The sequence below is a fragment of the Typha latifolia genome, chromosome 1 (genome assembly GCF_019914945.1).
Source record: "Typha latifolia isolate L0001 chromosome 1, TyphaL0001v2, whole genome shotgun sequence".
NCBI classification, from domain to species: Eukaryota; Viridiplantae; Streptophyta; class Magnoliopsida; order Poales; family Typhaceae; genus Typha; species Typha latifolia.
Window position 1 is genome coordinate 1,078,378 of NC_133086.1, and position 16,976 is coordinate 1,095,353.

At 37.3% G+C, this 16,976-nt stretch overlaps 3 protein-coding genes across 3 annotated transcripts; 2 read left to right on the plus strand and 1 right to left on the minus strand.

Annotated features, from left to right (window-relative positions):
* Positions 1 to 2,499: 2,499 nt before the first annotated feature.
* On the minus strand, positions 2,500 to 3,447 carry LOC140794029 (uncharacterized protein At5g39865-like). Its single transcript, XM_073145841.1, has one exon. The coding sequence runs from the start codon at positions 3,390 to 3,392 to the stop codon at positions 2,580 to 2,582; it is 813 nt and encodes a 270-aa protein (XP_073001942.1). The 5' UTR covers positions 3,393 to 3,447; the 3' UTR covers positions 2,500 to 2,579.
* A 2,710-nt stretch (positions 3,448 to 6,157) lies between these two features.
* Positions 6,158 to 8,024, plus strand: LOC140780568 (homeobox-leucine zipper protein HOX21-like). Its single transcript, XM_073126205.1, has 3 exons — positions 6,158 to 6,557; positions 6,652 to 7,028; positions 7,441 to 8,024. The coding sequence occupies exons 1-3, from the start codon at positions 6,404 to 6,406 to the stop codon at positions 7,780 to 7,782; spliced, it is 873 nt and encodes a 290-aa protein (XP_072982306.1). The 5' UTR covers positions 6,158 to 6,403; the 3' UTR covers positions 7,783 to 8,024.
* A 4,684-nt stretch (positions 8,025 to 12,708) lies between these two features.
* Positions 12,709 to 16,674, plus strand: LOC140781525 (transcription factor MYB124-like). The gene is made up of 12 exons (XM_073127538.1): positions 12,709 to 13,095; positions 13,181 to 13,227; positions 13,349 to 13,405; positions 13,528 to 13,600; positions 13,925 to 13,980; positions 14,075 to 14,254; positions 14,334 to 14,509; positions 14,616 to 14,761; positions 14,869 to 15,011; positions 15,092 to 15,276; positions 15,378 to 15,526; positions 15,932 to 16,674. The coding sequence occupies exons 1-12, from the start codon at positions 12,973 to 12,975 to the stop codon at positions 16,034 to 16,036; spliced, it is 1,440 nt and encodes a 479-aa protein (XP_072983639.1). The 5' UTR covers positions 12,709 to 12,972; the 3' UTR covers positions 16,037 to 16,674.
* Positions 16,675 to 16,976: the final 302 nt, after the last annotated feature.

The following is a 16,976-nucleotide window of genomic DNA, read 5'->3' on the forward strand; positions in this document are numbered from 1 at the left end:
TCACATACTTATCCAAATTCTTTTTATTATTAGAACATAAATTTCAACCCATGCCTAAATAAAAATCTATGCTATATTCAAATGAAAAATGCTAAACTCAAATTATACCTAAAGTATGAAGAAAAAGAGTCACTAGAGGTTGTTTTTATCGAACCTAATTTGCAGAGAAAGAAATAATGGAAAAATAAATAAATAGAGAAGAATGTGAAGTAATTAAGGGTATTTTAGTTATTTTAATTATTTTTATGGAATATATTTAATTTTGATGGATATTTCTATCTATTCAAAAGGTGATAGTTTAAATATTACCTAAAATGCTTTCTGCACATATTCAATAAATATATATTTATTATTATTATTTTTAATGTCAATTCAAAAAAAAAAAAAATAATAGTTACACTGATATTTTAAATCCTCTCATCAATCTCTAATTTTTCTCCAAAATATTTATATTTCTCTCTTAAAAATTTAAAACATACTGAGTCTAAAATAAATTGGAGAATAGTTGAGATACTTGTGAATTTTGAAGCCACTAATAACTTTTTTTAATAAGCTTGCACTATTTTCAATGCGTTTGAAAGAGTTGTTTGATTAGAAAACATAGATCTAGTAATGCGTAGACTGTGGTGGAGGAGGTGCGGCAGCGGCACCTTTGCGGTGGCAGCCAAATAGAGGGATAGAATGGTTGCTGTGCTGCCTCTAAAGGGTAACAGGATAAGTTGGTTAGTGAAAAGAGGTCGATTAGGTCATAGGTATAAATTTTTAGAAAGAATATTTAAAAAAAATATTTTATTTTTTTAAAGCAAAATTTTAAAATTTAAAATAGTAATACTCTTTGCAGTTAAATAACTATCTATGTTCATAAATCTACACCATCCCTTAAATAAATTAAAATATAATTTGAGTTTGAATAAATTAAAAATATAAAATATAAAATATAAAATATAAAAAGGTGTAGCCAAAATTATGATCGATACACGACATGGGTAAAAAAAGCAGATTTCCACTTAGGAGGCTAGAGAAATTGGAAAGCAGCAACTAAAAAAAAGTACTATAGTATTATTTTATTCCAAAAGTTTAAGAGCAACGACTATTTAGAAAAGAAAAGATATGGATGCAATAAAATTCTATTATTAACAAAAGTCTTACCTAAATAAATTATTAAGAATTTCTTCAAATTGGTCATGTGGATCCTCCACGGCTCCAAATTCAGCTTGATCGCTTCCATGCGAGAAGCAGAGTTCTTACAGCTCAGGGTAATGCAATTCATTTTTACACTTTAATCCGCTGTTATGTGTTTGGACATCTCTGGAAAAGCTAGAGATTCATGTAGACGTCTTCCTTCTTCTGATAGCTTCTTCTTTTGTGTGTGTGTGTGTGTGTGTGTGTGTGTGTGTGTGCTTACAATGCCCTCATTTAAATAGATCAAGTTTTTGGTTGTACATTTATGATACTCTTTCTGATCTTTACCTTTTATAATGATAAGTAAATTCACGCGCTTATTTGTGTAAGTATCTGCTTTTGTTTCCAGATAAAGCAACCTTACCCAATTTCATATGAACAACATTAGATTGCAGGATCCCTTTTTTCCACTCAGTCATCTCAAGTCAGTTGAGATAAGAGGTTTTTCCCCTGACTTGCCGCTGATAACAGTCTTGAGTTACCTAGTGGAACATGCTGCTGGATTAAGGTCATCATACTTCGACCAAAGATTGCTATATCACTTGACGGGAACGGGAGAGAAGAGGGTATGGGTGCCAAGTGCGATGAGCATATCGAACTAAGACGAGAAGACATCTTGTTGCACCTTCAGCAATGTCCACTGTCCTGTCCAACTGAGATTACTGTTCTATAAGAAGATGAGAAAACAAAGATCTTAAGTTCTGACTTATTGAGGTCAACTAGTTATCTTTATTTAGCTCTTTCTTTGGTTAATCAATCAAGACAAAGGTGCTGCAAACATCGCCGCTCCTGCTTGGAAACCGGTAGTGTCTGCCATTCCATTTTGCTTATTAGGTTTTCTGACAATGCTGCATATTGTTATTTTTATGGATTATTATTTGAGTTGGAAGTAGTCATTTTCTGGTTTAGTATAGTTTTTGAATCTGTGCTTCTATATGTTCCTCTTTAAATCGGATTCATATCGATTGTATTCAGATTGGATTCTGATAATTTGAAATCGAATATTTTCGCATGAAAAGAAGCTAAATGATAGAAGAAAGGAAAAAAAAAAAAATTTAACTCTTTAATTTTGGTAAGCAACCCCAACTATGTCCACTCTTAGTTAATTAAAAGTCTAAACTGTAGGGAAGAAAAGCCAGGCAGTAGCAGTCCAATTATGTGATGCTCTTTCCACTCTCTTTTTACTCATTCTGAGGGTCAAAAGCTAGTTCACAAAAAGCCATATAGTCAGGTAGAGTTTAATATTATGCAATCTTTAGCTCATTGTATATGACAATATCTAATCCTCAATCAATAATACAGTGAAAACTTGTTGTCCTCGAAACTAAAGAATTAGTGTTCAAGCACCAAAATACCTTACAAATAGAGAAGTACATAATATCTCCATGATCAGAATTCTAGCAGCAAATAGGGCACCTCACAATTCCATTCTCATTGCACTCAGGACAGCGCTGGAATCCACTCTCCATCTCCTCCTGCTCTTCTCCATCATCAACATACAACTTGCAACTCCCAGAACACCTTTCGCACAGCACAAACCGCACAGCTCCGCATGCAGCGCACGTAGTCTCGCCGCCGCTTCCTCCCTTCTCATCAACCACCTCCTCACGCCTTCTCAAAGCCAACTCCAGTTTACCGCCCTCGTGCATCTGCTTCACCTCCTCTGCTCCACCCAAGTACTTACCATTCGCAAACAAACTCGGGAGTCTCACTTGGGCCACGCCAAGAATCTGACACAGTTCATCTCTGAATCCTCTGTGCATGGACACGTCTCTCTCGTCGACTCTGACGCCGTATCCTTTAACTATACTTCTCACCAAGCAGCAATCTTCGTACGTCTTCCGCACGCCTCGTATGCTTGTGAAGTATAATATCACTCTCCTGTCGTGATGCATGGCACCGTCGTCGCATTTGTTGTTGGTGTGGAACGAGAACGAGTATCGAACAGGTGGCGTGGAGCCTTCCAATCCGGCCATGAGCTCCCACGAGTTGATGGTTTCCGGCTCGTTGGGCGGCGTCATGATCGGAGTTCTTGGAAACTTGAGATTGATCAACTCGGACAAAGATCTAGCCTTGATGAGCTCGACGGTGAGGTGGTCGTCATGGCTGTCGCAAGGTGTTCGTTCTGTGTCGAGCTTAAGGGAGTTGATGGTGGAGGAGTTGCGAGCTACGACCTGGGTGTTCATGGAGTCCTTGAGGGAGTTGGGCATGGAATGGCTTCGTGGGAGAGGGGATGGGCTTCGTTGGAGGTCATGGCGAGCTTGTTTAGAGTTGGTGCAGCCCATGAATGAGGAGAGTGAGAGTTTGGAGGAGGTGGGAAGTGAGAACAGGAGAAGGAGACAAGGAGTGAAGGAGGGGTTGGGATTGGGATTATACGTTGGATTGGGATTTGAGGAGACTAAATATATCTATAAGCAACATTCTCTGAGGAATGAGCTGGATTATATTGGGAACTTAATAAAGTTTTGATTAATGATATTTGTGCTTTTTTAGTTTATATATAACAAACTTATTTTATTTCAATTTTCATGAAATATCAATTAAAGTGTTATATGAGAAATTGATTAAAAAAAAAGGGAGACACCACTTGGATGAATATAAAAACATAGTCCAAATACTAATTGAAGGCCACAACGGCGACAGTAATGTTAGTTTGTGGTGGAGTCTAGTAGTCTATTACTAGTCAAAGGCTTTTATTTTTTTAATTTATTTCTAACTCCTTGATTCTAGGATTTTGCTCACACTATTATAAATCTTGCCCATAGGATTAGTGGAGCAAGAATGGTATATAATAAGTACAATATTTTTATTTTTTTATCATTAAAAAAAGCTACGAGAATTAATGGAGCAAGTCACCTAAAAACATAAACAACTATGGTCTAAAAAGCCCAATAAAATAAACATGGGTTTGAATCCATCAATAACTTTTTTAGGCCCATAAATTAAGCCCATGGGCTTAATTACCCGATTTCCGCATCGCAAGGCGAATCCTGCGCCGACTACCTTATCCTTGCCGGATTGGCCCTATGGAGAGCGGATTCTCTGCAGCTCGAGGCGCAGGCATTTCGTACGACCGAGATACTCGTCCCAATAATGGCATGTAAAGTTAACAGTGGAGGAGAATCTTTGAAAGCCATCTGAAATAAATATAGCTCGAGGCTCCACTGATGTATGTGGTTGGCATGTGATGGAGAAGGTTCGGCACCTTCTTTATTTTTTTTTATTTTTATTTTTTTATTTTTATTTTATTATATTTCTAATTTAATTTTTTTTTATCACAATCTTACAAACACATGCATCCACCATGTTCCGAATTCGAAGCAGCCTTGCTTGAGATCTCCAACTAACAAAGCCATGTGATGAGTTGCATAAGGCCAAGGGAGAGAGAGGGCCACCATGCTACCACCACTATGAGGGGGGAAAAAGATGATTATAAGAAAAAAAAACAAACAAATTGGCCCATTGTGGGCCTTTGGCAGCTTTTTTGATTCTCCACAGCAAGAAGAAAAGTCTATCAGTTATAAAAAAATAAATTAAAAAAATTAAAAAAAATCTAGGAAGGAGAATATCTTAAAAGTTTAATATAATTACTTAAAAATTTGAGATGAATATTAGGAATTGGATTGAGATCAGATACTAATAGTTTGAAATCAAATACTTTGACATGAAAAAAGAAGGCTGAAAAAGTATGTATCCAAGTCTAAGATGCATCTAGGGGGACTATTAATGACATCTTTAAATAGGGTTTAGATTGCCACCTTTGGCTTCATAGAAACTTGAAACAAAATCAATTATTATGTACCCAACTTTTCTAGCTTATACTCTACATCATAGGGAAGATAATTAAAATTTTTTTTTTAAAAACAAATGTTACTCCTTAGTTATTGTTCTTGTATAAATTGTGATAAAAAGAGATGCAAAAACAAGGGGGTTATGCCATTCTGGCATTCTGGCATGGCAGATAGAGAGGGAGGTGGGAAACATTAGAAAAATCATAAGACCCATCTCTCCTCTGGTGTTAGGTTAAGGGGTTAGGGTATTCTCCTCCAATTTCCCCTGCCCTGCCCTGTCCTGCCCTTAATTGGGTGCAAGGTTGGTGTGTGAGAGAGCCAGACACATGATAGCTGTTTGTGGGTTAGGTAGCAAAACCTGCAGCTCAGAGGACCCATCCCTTAGATTCCTGCACTTCCTCTGCCCCTCCCTTTTCCTCCATCTAAAAGTCCAGCATCCTACTTTATTTTGCAATATCTATCCAGCCCATTTCTCCAATCTCTCCTGTACTCTTTTCCTCTCCTCTATCAAGTAAAACCACCAATAAAGTATCCAATGCCCAATATTTTTCGTGTCATGACATAAATACTTTACAAGATACCATACTCTACTCCTCTACATGACAACCCACTTCTGACTCTCATGGCATAAAATATAGCCCTGATGCAATGTATATGTACAGGTTCTAGCAATTTAAATTGCAGTACACATCTACCAAGCTTCACTGCAAGAAAAGAACCCAGGTAGAACAAATGGAAGCTTCTTTGCCCACAACCAACAAGTTGATTAGTATGATTTACTACTTTTAGTAAACACATAGGGTTAAGAAAGAACACCCCCCCAAGTTATGTTCCCTAGGAGGATATGTACAATCTTTTTTCAGTTGTATAGTAATTGTGTTAAAATGTACTGGTTGTCATTTGTATCTTGACGTAATGTGTTAAAATGAAGTGCTCATTTGGAGTTTCTTTTGATGTTCTGAAGTTGTTAGTAGGTCACAATCAAGTTGTGCTATTAATTAGATCACTCAGAAAAGATGATACTGTGCAGCCATTGATATGTTCAAACTATGTTTCCTTCAGTGAAAATCTTGCTATGTTCAAGAATAAATGAGGTACTCCAATGAAAAATTGAAGTAAAGAATCAGATTTTAATAGTCTTTTACTGATAGTATAAAAGCAATTCAATTGAAACACTTACATTTACTCTATTTTCTTTTATGTCAGTTGGGCCCTCTTTGTTTATATATACATGCCAGTAATGCATAGTTTTCTTCTCTATATATCTTTTTTTTTTCTCTTCTTCTAGTCCTATGATAAATTTCCATTTCCTTATCAGCTTTCACTGTTCTTTAGGTCTCCATCCGCCTCCATCTCGTCCTCTTATAAGCTCTCTCCTTTCCCTTTCTCCAGTGTCAATAGGCTTGTGACCACATGCTGCTCTGAATCAAATGGCCTGTAATCCAATGGCCTCCTCCTCTCCCTTCTTTCCTCCAAACTTCATGCTACATATGCAAGCAGCCCATGAAGAAGAACACCAACTTCCTACTAATCTCAACTCTCACCTCCCTACCACCCCATGCTCCAATCTACAAGACTTCAGAGGTGAGAAGAGACCTCTTTAAACAACCTAAGTGAGTCTATCACCTCATCATTTGCATTCACCCTTACGGAATTCCTCTTGGTTTTGATGATGCAGGTATGGCACCAATGCTTGTGAAGAGATCCATGTCGTTCTCAGGGGTCGAAGGCTGCGAAGAGATGAACGCCGACGATGACTTATCCGACGATTCCTCGCAAGCAGGGGAGAAGAAGAGGAGGCTTAACATAGAGCAGGTGAGGACATTGGAGAAGAACTTTGAGCTGGGTAATAAGTTAGAGCCTGAGAGGAAAATGCAGCTAGCCAGGGCACTTGGTTTGCAGCCAAGGCAGGTGGCTATTTGGTTTCAAAATAGGAGAGCCAGATGGAAGACCAAGCAGCTGGAGAAAGATTACGATGTGCTCAAGAGACAGTTTGAAGTCATCAAATCAGAGAATGATGCTTTAAAATCCCAGAACAAGAAGCTTCAATCTGAGGTACCAATGTTTTCTTGAATGTTTTATCTTAAAGGATCTGATCTTAAATTTTTAGGAATTTTGAATAGCTTTTGAGTCTTTTGAGAAGGATTCTGGCCTAAAGATTAACCATGTGCACTTTAAATCATTGTCTATATCATAGTTCTGAAATATGGGTTGCTGAATTGCAGCAGAAAGGACTTGGAGAAATAAAATTTTACCGAATAAAAGTTGCCTATCATGCTTATAACTCCAACCTTCTCTTATTTTAATTGTATTTAGATCTTAATTTATATGTCTTGAAGGCCATCATCAAGTTTATGTTTATGCTGCATGAATTCTGACACGCACTTAGCCCTACTGATTGCTTATTTAATTATGTATCACTCATGATGATGTCTCCCATGGACTGAACCAAGTATAATTATTCCAGATTTTGGCTCTCAAAGGCAGGGAAACAACAGAACTCATCAACCTCAACAAAGAAAATGAAGCTTCTTGCAGCAATAGAAGTGAGAACAGTTCAGAGATCAACTTGGATATATCGAGGACATCGGCGACGCAGAGTGCTTTGAATTCTCACCAGACCATATCTTTCTACCCCTCAATTAGGCCTACGGAAATCGATCATCTACTTCAAGGCACGTCTAGACCGGAGATCCAATGCCCCAAGATTGAGCATGCCATCCCTGATGGAAATTTCAGCAACTTGTTATGCAGCATGGAGGAGCAACCATCCTTTTGGCCATGGGCAGATCACCAAAATTTCCATTAAATGATTTGTGCAGTCAACTTGATGGTTATGTATCAAAACTATCCCTATTATTAGGCTCTAGTGTAAGCTAAGGCTTTGAGTCTAACCATTGTGCATGAAGACCACTACTTCAGATTCCAGTCAGCTTGGAGAGACGGGGGAGGCGGAAGAGAGAAAGAGAGAGAGAGAGAGAGAGAAGAGAGAGGAATAAACCCTTGCAATTTAAGTAGATTTCAATTTTACACCATCTATTTTTTCCGGCATAGGTACGTAATATGTGTGAAATAATGCTATAGGTATTGATAGAGGATTCATGCATTTGCATGGGCCATGAAACGTATAACTATGCATTTATGTTCTGAGACAGTGAAATGGAATATGTTAGGAGGCAATCTACTTCAATTTGACTATGACCACTGAATGGATCCATTAATTAACAGATGCCCTTTTACATCACAATTCATGGGTAGCTTACATCACCCAACCTCACTGTCTCAACATTTATGGAGGTGTGTATCACCACCATTACTATATCTCAAAAGCTTATTAGATCAATGCAGGTTGGAGGAGATGGGAGCTGATCATAGTGTTGTATTCTCATGTATCCTAAGTTCCTTCATCTGCTACTCTTCCTCATCAAGGAAGAAAAGAGAAGGATAAAAACAAAGAATTGCAGTTGTACTAGTCAAGATTGTTAGGCTAGCAAAGTCTTATGAACAGGAAATTAATGGTGTGATTACAGCTCATGGAACATGAGCAGCAGATCATCTACAGCCCCAGCTGCAGCAATTTCCTTCGTCGCGGGTACTTGTCGGGCAACGATTGGCTTCCAAACCACTTAATTTTCTCTAAGTTTCTTACTTGATTGACTGCAAATAAATTCCAGCAGTTGAGGGAGTATTAGATTTTGCTCCCCTAAGACATGCCCTTGTGCTCTTATCAAGGAATCAGAGTAGGTGGGCCAGAGCACTCACAAGCATACATAGACATGTCTCCTTTACCATTCCCTACACTGAGGAAGACATGTCAATTTGGACCATGATAGTTACAATTTGAGCCCACAGTTTGCTTCTTCTGTGACAAAGTACTTAGTATTACCATCTTCTTATCCACTTTACTTTGAAGATTTTTTAGAAACTTCATAGATGTGTCTCAAGTTAAACCGGTGCTGTTGGAATTTAAATCCCGAGTATACTCATTCAATATGATCGAGCTCTTTTAATTAATTGAGTACTATTTCATTGGCCACTTTACTTTAGGATTTAACACTCACTGTAAAATTGTAAGACTGCAATGTTACCCACTTTTACCTCATCTACTTAGGTAACTTAGCCATGGCCCTTTTAGAGTTGTGGTTGACAAAAAGCTGACACCTTTTGTCCTACAAAAGAAGCGCAAGCATTTGAGTGGTGGAGAAGACTATCTAAAGGGCAATCTACTTTAAAGTTTGAATCAAATGGGGAGGAGAAAAATGACTTTGAATTCAAGGGAAATAGAAGAAGAAGAAGAAGAAGAAGACAAGGAGAAATTACTGGTGAAAAAGGTTGAGTTATAACCCTTTTGCTTTCCTTTTTTACCAAACATTTTTTGTTTGTTCCATACAATGAACACAAGTCAATATTCTCAGATGAGCTCTTCAGATGTAACTAAGTTTTATGCTTTACTTTTTTTTTTTTTTTTGGGTTTTATTTTTTCATATATTCATGCGTAATTTGGGTAGCTTATGAATCAAGTAATTTAGTTGGTTGGATGCGATCAATTGTTCAAAGGCCAAAAAAGTCAAATGATGCTGGCCCATGTCAAGATCAATTAATTGTCCAAAAGAAGTGGAACCCTATGTTACAGGAAACATTTTTTCATAGCAGTCCTTGATGTCAGAGAGAGACAGAGAAGATGGTGTGAACTCAATTCTTACAAATTACAATTGTTACCTTAATGCAATTAATTCTTTTATGAAGGCTCTTAGTATATATGAACCTTATCTTCAAATCTGGTGTAATATTAGATCGTACTTAGGGTAAAAAAAAAAGATACAAGGATTAGTTATCCTCAATGATTGCTACTCTTTATTTTAGTGAAAGAATCAGAAATTACAGAGAAAATTAATAGAGTGGACCATGATGGCAGCTCTAATTAAGTTAATTAATGGAGTCTGCCCACATGATATACGGCTAAAGTCAGCGCCTAATCATATTTTATAACCTAATTATATTAGCAAAGGGAGATTAGTGCACATCATTTCTATGGTGGATGATTAAATTATACCTTCAACTCTTATTGTGGCAGTTATGCTTAATGAGGTGCTAAGAGTGAGGAGCATGTGTTGCCAACTATGCTCTGCTTTAAAATTGCAGTAGTTTTGTATTAAAATGTTTGTCACCACTAGGAGATGCATCTTTCTTGACACAATGAGAGATTGTACAAGTGAATAAATACTTACTTCCAAATACCAAGCAGAAACTTTAGTCACTATATCTTTTCTTATCCAATTGAAACTTGATATCTTATTTCCAAGCCAAGCCCATCCATACTGTGCTCATCTTTTACTACTTGGATCATATTAGCCCGAAAGGCCTTTACAAGAGCCCATGAAATAGGCATGCTAGTATATATTGTAATATCTTCTGAACTGAAGTGATACATGCTGCTCATTGGTAAATGTAAGAAACCACTTTCTGTAGCATAGATCTTAATTATTTGATTTATTTTTTCTTTGCCAAGCATAGTGAACATTATCTAAAATTAATTTTATGCAAAGCATGAATCAGATATTCTTCTGATCATAAGAAGTAGTAGTTATTTCTTGCTCTGTAGCATATTTTGTTAGTACACTTGGTTATTTTATTAATACTCTTTAGAAGCTTATGTTTTGCCATTATAAAGTACCGACGACACTTAAAGATGGTTAACTCTTGATATAAGTAAAGAAGCAAGCAAGATATAACTGAAATAAAGAAACAGTAACAAATTTCATGATCATGATGGTCTGCTAGATGACTGCTAAACATAAAATAAAACTCAAACTGAACCTGATGTGCTGTTTCAATTCGGGGAGAAGTTTGGAAGATCTTTCGTGAGTTCATGATGATATAAAATAGTGCAGTCTCGCAGATCGGGTTGCAGATCTTTCTATTGAACCCTGCACTTTGGATGTGATTAAAATTTGCATCTCAAATTACTCGAATTCGAAGTTTTGCGATGAGCAATTCAGAAGAGTAGCTTACTGCAATCACGAAGCATTGCAACTTTATAGTATCTATCATGCATATGTCTGCTCCTATTTAATATTCTTATCACAACTAGTAATTACACTCATCCAACATCATTCTTTCAATTTTCTGAAAAGGATCTTCCACCTGAATTTGCTGATAAAGTGAAATGTGGACCAGGGCAGCAAAAGGAGTGTCTCATATATCAAAAGGAGATGTATCTGCCCATGGTTTCAATATATAGATATATATTCCTTTTAGATAGTTATCAAGCTTTCCTCATAACATCTTCAAAACTATGTCAAAAGAAACAAGCTTTGTGCTTTGAGAAAAAGAGAAAAACAAATATACAGAAGAAAAGGAACTCCAAACTTAATGTTGCTTTGCATGAACTCCTTTCATGACTGGTGTTCTTTTTTCCTTTATGATCTTTTTGCATTACCTCTCTGCTTTTTTCTTCTTCTTTTTTAACAAGGTTCTGAATATTCTAATATCATGTATCTAGAAATTAAGCCTTTAGAGTTGGCATCTTAGGGTCTTAAAGTTGCATCAGTAAAGATAAGTTTGCTTTTGCTGCAAAAGATCAGTAGCTAGATGCTTTTAATTGTCCATAACAAGTCATTCACACGATGGTACAACACAGCAAGTCAAAAGACATACAAACTAAGAGATTAATTCAATTAAATTCTCAGAATTCAGCCTTTTTCATACAAATATTCTCTGAGATATTAGCAAATTTGGATCCTACCTATTAGAAACTCTTTTCGCACACTTTTCACTAAAAAGCTTTCGACAACCTCTCCAACAAGTAAAGAAAATTATAAGGCCTCAATTATTAAAATCGGATCGGACCAGTGAACCGATCACCAAATTAATTATATTTTATTATTAGATTGGATAAGCAATCAATTTAGTAAAAACTTTTTTTTTAAAAAGAAAAATATCAGCGATTCAGTAAAGTAAATTAGACCTCCACTAGTTCCAAACTACTATTCATCCTACCTACTTTTCCCTCCAACCAGAATCCTAAGCTAGATTTGAAGTGTTTTAAAAATTTAAACCGCTAGATTTGTCCAGAATCCACAGCAATAATCAGACGGCGGCTAGACCAACTAAGACAAACATATATTTCGTCTAATCTGACGTGGCATCTCCGAGTCCGCTGGGTCCCGCACAGGGTATGACTGTACTTTTCACTACTGCCACTGGAGCAACGGTTCCTAACTTTTAGATAAAAAAAGAAAAAAAGAACTTCGGCCTACTTTCCAGTTGGAATTTATCTAGAAATTGACGGAAATCTTTTAAAGAAAGTAACGGTAATAGTAAAAGCGGGCGCCGTCTTCCTTTCCCTCCACGTGGACCTGCAAATGTAACCACTTTCTCCATTACGTGTCCTCGTTAGCTCTCAGATCTCGGTTATAGTCACCACCCATTAGAGTTACGCGAGCTAATATTACCATTAAATTCCATGCCATAAATAATAAATATGCACAATATTAACGTCGAGTGAAAGGGAGCGTAGGTACAATAAAGAAGAGCACACCAAGAAGTAAGCATCAATTAATTCCTCGTGAAAGAATACAAAAAAAAAAGTGTAGAAAATTACACGTGTGTAAGTATTTATGTATCTTAACATTGGTACAAAGGTCGGTCACGACGAACGTGACGTGCCCTTAAACGTACCGGTGGTGAACGCTATTCCCACCTATATCGTCGTCTTCTCCTCACTCTATTATTTATGGATCTTGACTTCTTCTCTCTAATTCTCACTCCATTATCTCGTTTGTCTTTTTGGTTTCAAACTACTTCGAATTCGCGCGCTCTGGAAACCCTAGCTCATCTCTGATCCCAATCTCTTATCTAGAAGTCCTAATCCCGTCGGCCGGGCATCCGATCCGTCAGCTTCTTCTTGCCGATCTTGTAGTCCTCCCTCTATCGAGCTCCGTTTCGATCGAATCCGAGCTGCGTAGCTCGGGTTCTTGGATCATGCGGGATTGGAGAGATGGAGAAGGGATCCGATCCGACCATGGCGGCGATGAATTCGGATGGACCTCCTCCTCCTCCTCCTGTTCCTGCTCTTCCTCTTGTCAAGAAGGATCGCCACATCGTCGCTTGGACTCCCGAGGTCTCTTCTTTCGTGCTTTGTTGGATCCCTTCGTTCCTATTTTGGGTAGTGGTCTTTGATGTCTTAGATTTTGGTTCTTTTGCAGGAGGATGACCTGCTTCGTGAGCAAATCGCTCTTCATGGAACAGATAAGTATGTATTAGGATTTGGAATTCCTCTGTCTTCTCTATGCTCCCATGTTCTTGGGCGTAAAAGTAATTTGTTGCGGATTTGAAGGCTTGTGATGGTTTTTGTTGGGTTCTTTTATGAGCAGTTGGACAAGTATCGCAGCGCAATTGAAGGATAAGACGAGCAGACAGTGCAGGCGAAGGTATGTAAAGTAGGAAAGGTCGAAGATTAATAGGAAGGAGAGTTTTTTTTATTCAAAAAGTTGTTCTTTGCTATGTATGTTTGTGATCTGGAATTGATGAGTGTGCGGTGGTGGGATTGCAGATGGTATAGTTACTTAAATTCGGAGTGTAAGAAAGGTGGGTGGTCGGTAGAAGAGGACATGCTCTTGTGTGAGGTAAGATTTTGGTCATTAATACACCATGGAATTGCAATTTGAAAATTTAGGCTTGTAGATAGTTCTGACTTAGACTGATGCAAAGTAGGGGCTAAATTCCGCTATTGAATCTGTATTTACCAAAGGAATATTTTGTTTATTTGATTTGTTATCTTCTTCTATGTTAAGCGTTTTGGGATTTTCTAGTTCGTACTTCTTCCGGCTTTCTAAAATTTTCAGGAAATTTGCACTAGCGGGGCTAAATTCTTCTATTTAATATCGAAGTTGATGAAGTTAGTTAGGAACCATGCAAATTTATTAATCTCAAAGTCAACTCATCTGCAGGCTCAGAAGATATTTGGGAACAGATGGACCGAAATTGCAAAGGTGGTATCGGGCAGGTAATCCACTCCCAGCCTATTTATTAATGAATCATTCCAAACTGAAAGGGAAATAGGGTAATAGAACTCATGTTCTTCACTACTTTAAAAACAGGACGGATAATGCAGTGAAGAACAGATTCTCTACCCTCTGCAAGAAACGGGCAAAACATGAGGAATTATTAAAAGAGAATGTTGGTTCATGTGGCAATACAATTAATAAGAGGGTTGTCACCGAAAATGGATACCTTGTAGCCAGGATAAGGGAGCCAATAACACCAAGCAAGCAGATCAGGTATACACAGCACAACTGTGTATTTTCAAACAAGTAATAAAACTGATTGATACACTTACAATTATACTTTCTAAGACAGGTATTGTTTGTCAGATCTTAAAGAGAATAAGCAAGAAAATCAGAGATTGCTTGGGCGACAACTGCTGGATGGAGATCAGTTAAGGCCACCTCTTGCTGCACTTCTTCAGAATATTAATGTTCTGAATGGATCCGAGAAAAAGCATCATGTTGATAATGACTCAAGGGCACAATCATGTAACTTGGATTTTCTTTGCGTTGGGACATTTGTTATTTGTTATTTTTTATTTTATCGGCTGCGTCTTAAATCATTAAGAGCTCTTTTCTGCTGTTGCTCCAACAGTTTCAAGTCTTAAAACTCAAGGTACTTTTCTCAAGCGGGATGATCCAAAATTAGTTACCTTATTGCAACAAGCAGAGCTTCTCAGTTCCCTTGCAACAAAACTCAATGCTGGAAGTACCAACCTGAGTCTTGAGGATGCCTGGAAGGTGCTTGCATAAATACTTCCATCTAAAATATGATTTTTAGAAAAACAGACAGTAGATTGTCATTTTATGGTTTACTTATGTACAACTTTGCTCAATAATTTCTTCAGGAGCTCCACGATTACTTGATCCAAACTGAAGAAAATGGAGCACTGAAAAACAAAATATCTGGAATGGCTTCTGTATTAGATGACCTCAAAGATTTGATTGAGGATCTAAAGAGCAGTAAAGAAGAAGATCGGCAATCACTAAGGTAATACAGAAGTAACAATCTGAGGATTTCTAACGATCATGTTCTTCTACTGGCTTATGTGATATGAACAAACTGTCTAGGCAATCAAGCAAGCACACTGAGGACTCTCACGGAAGTTCAGAGTGTAGCACTGGATCAACGACCCAGTTGAATGTTTCAAAAAGTAGTACTGAACAAAAGACTAAGGATTGTCTATTAGATAACCATATCAAGACAAGTGGTCTTTTTGAAGATGATTTGTGTTCCAGTGTAGGTGCATGCCCAGGTAATCTACAGTATTATCAATATATGACCTGTATCAATTTTTCTTCTTCTTCTAGCTAGTCCACCCCAATCGAGAAATCTGAACTACTTGTCCCTTTGCAGGAGAGGTCTTGTCATCATCTGAAAACTTCAACGAGGATGCGGGAGGGACTTGTAATATACCAAATTCAGAATTTGCTTCTCCTCTTCAGATGATCCGGCCTTTCCGCTCCTCTCCAGAGGGGATACCAAGCCCAAAATTCACGGCCAGTGTAAGTTAATAGGTTACTATTTCACTTCCTTTTGTTCTAGCCTATATATTGGAAATGCAGGTGTGACAAATCAATAGGCTATGATTCTATAAAATATAAGATATTTGTTTGCGTTTCCTTTTAACCAATGAAATGGGCTCACTACAGTGTATTGCATATGTTACAAAAGGTGCGAACTGCTACTTAATGATATATATGCTTAATGCGTCCCCTATTGGACACATTGCCACACTGTTCTATTTTGTTTTTCTTATGTGAGAAGAACATTTCATTTCTATCTTTTCTGACAATAGTTATAAGCTGGTAACAAATGTTCTTTTACATTTTCTATTTTACTTCTGGATCACCTAGAATTAGGGATTCACGTTTTTCTGAGCTAACAGTTCGTTTCCTTGAACTTATCAGGAGAGGCGTTTCCTGCTGACTGCACTTGGATTGTCATCACCTGGCCCCAAACCTGATCCCTCTCAGCAGCCTTCCTGCAAAAGATCTCTTGTTGGCAACCTCTGAACCAAAGGATCTAGAGCATTCCTTCAAGCCATCTCCCATTTCAAAACTCCCTTTGCCTTAGTTTCTCTTCTGGAATATTTTCTTCCTGTTTCCATTTTCTCATCCTTTTAACAAATCCATGAACCTTCCATCTGTCTTTTACCCACAAGTCTTTCCTGTTCCTGTGATTGAGTAATATTATATTAATATTGTTTCTTACCAGGTTTTCTATGGTTCAATTGTACTTCTCTTGCTTGTTGCCTGCCCTTTTGAGTGTCAAGTTGCCAACAGTTGTCTCCCATTCTACAATTTTTCTTATAGTATGGATGCTCAAGCCTATGTTTAGCAGTTTCGTTTGCCATTAGTTGTACATAAGCTGCATAGTGTGTCATAGTGTCGTATACAAGCCGAATTCACCAAAAAGCAGAAGGATTGGAGAGTTTAAGTTCCAATCCATTGTCCAAGATATAGAATAAGCCTTTTGTGCTTGTGTCATGTCTGTAACTATTTTTGTTATATCTCTCAAGTCAGAGGTGCAAACTTGTAATTTCCTTGTGTCTGATATATGTTTCCTTTTTCCCCCTTTTGTAATCTAGTTCCAATCATATGTAATACTATAATTGCGAAGTACTTGAATAATAGTGTGTGATATTTTAAGATTTCTGTTTGTTAAATTTCTAGCAACTTCCAAAGGATTGCACATAAATTGAGTTTCTTTCTTTCTTTTTTTTGTCGTACTAAATGTTTTGCCGTGGTTCCCTGAAGGCTCACGTCTTAAACTGTTTTTAAGTGGATAGACTGACAAGTTTACAAATTGATCGTCAATACTTACTGTTATATATATATAAACTCAGGTGACCATTCCTACCTTGTCCTTCTATTTATTGATTTTTGTCTTCTTTAAACTTGTTATTGTAAAAGCCTTATTTGATTGGAGTCCTAGACCACTGTTTCACAGGTC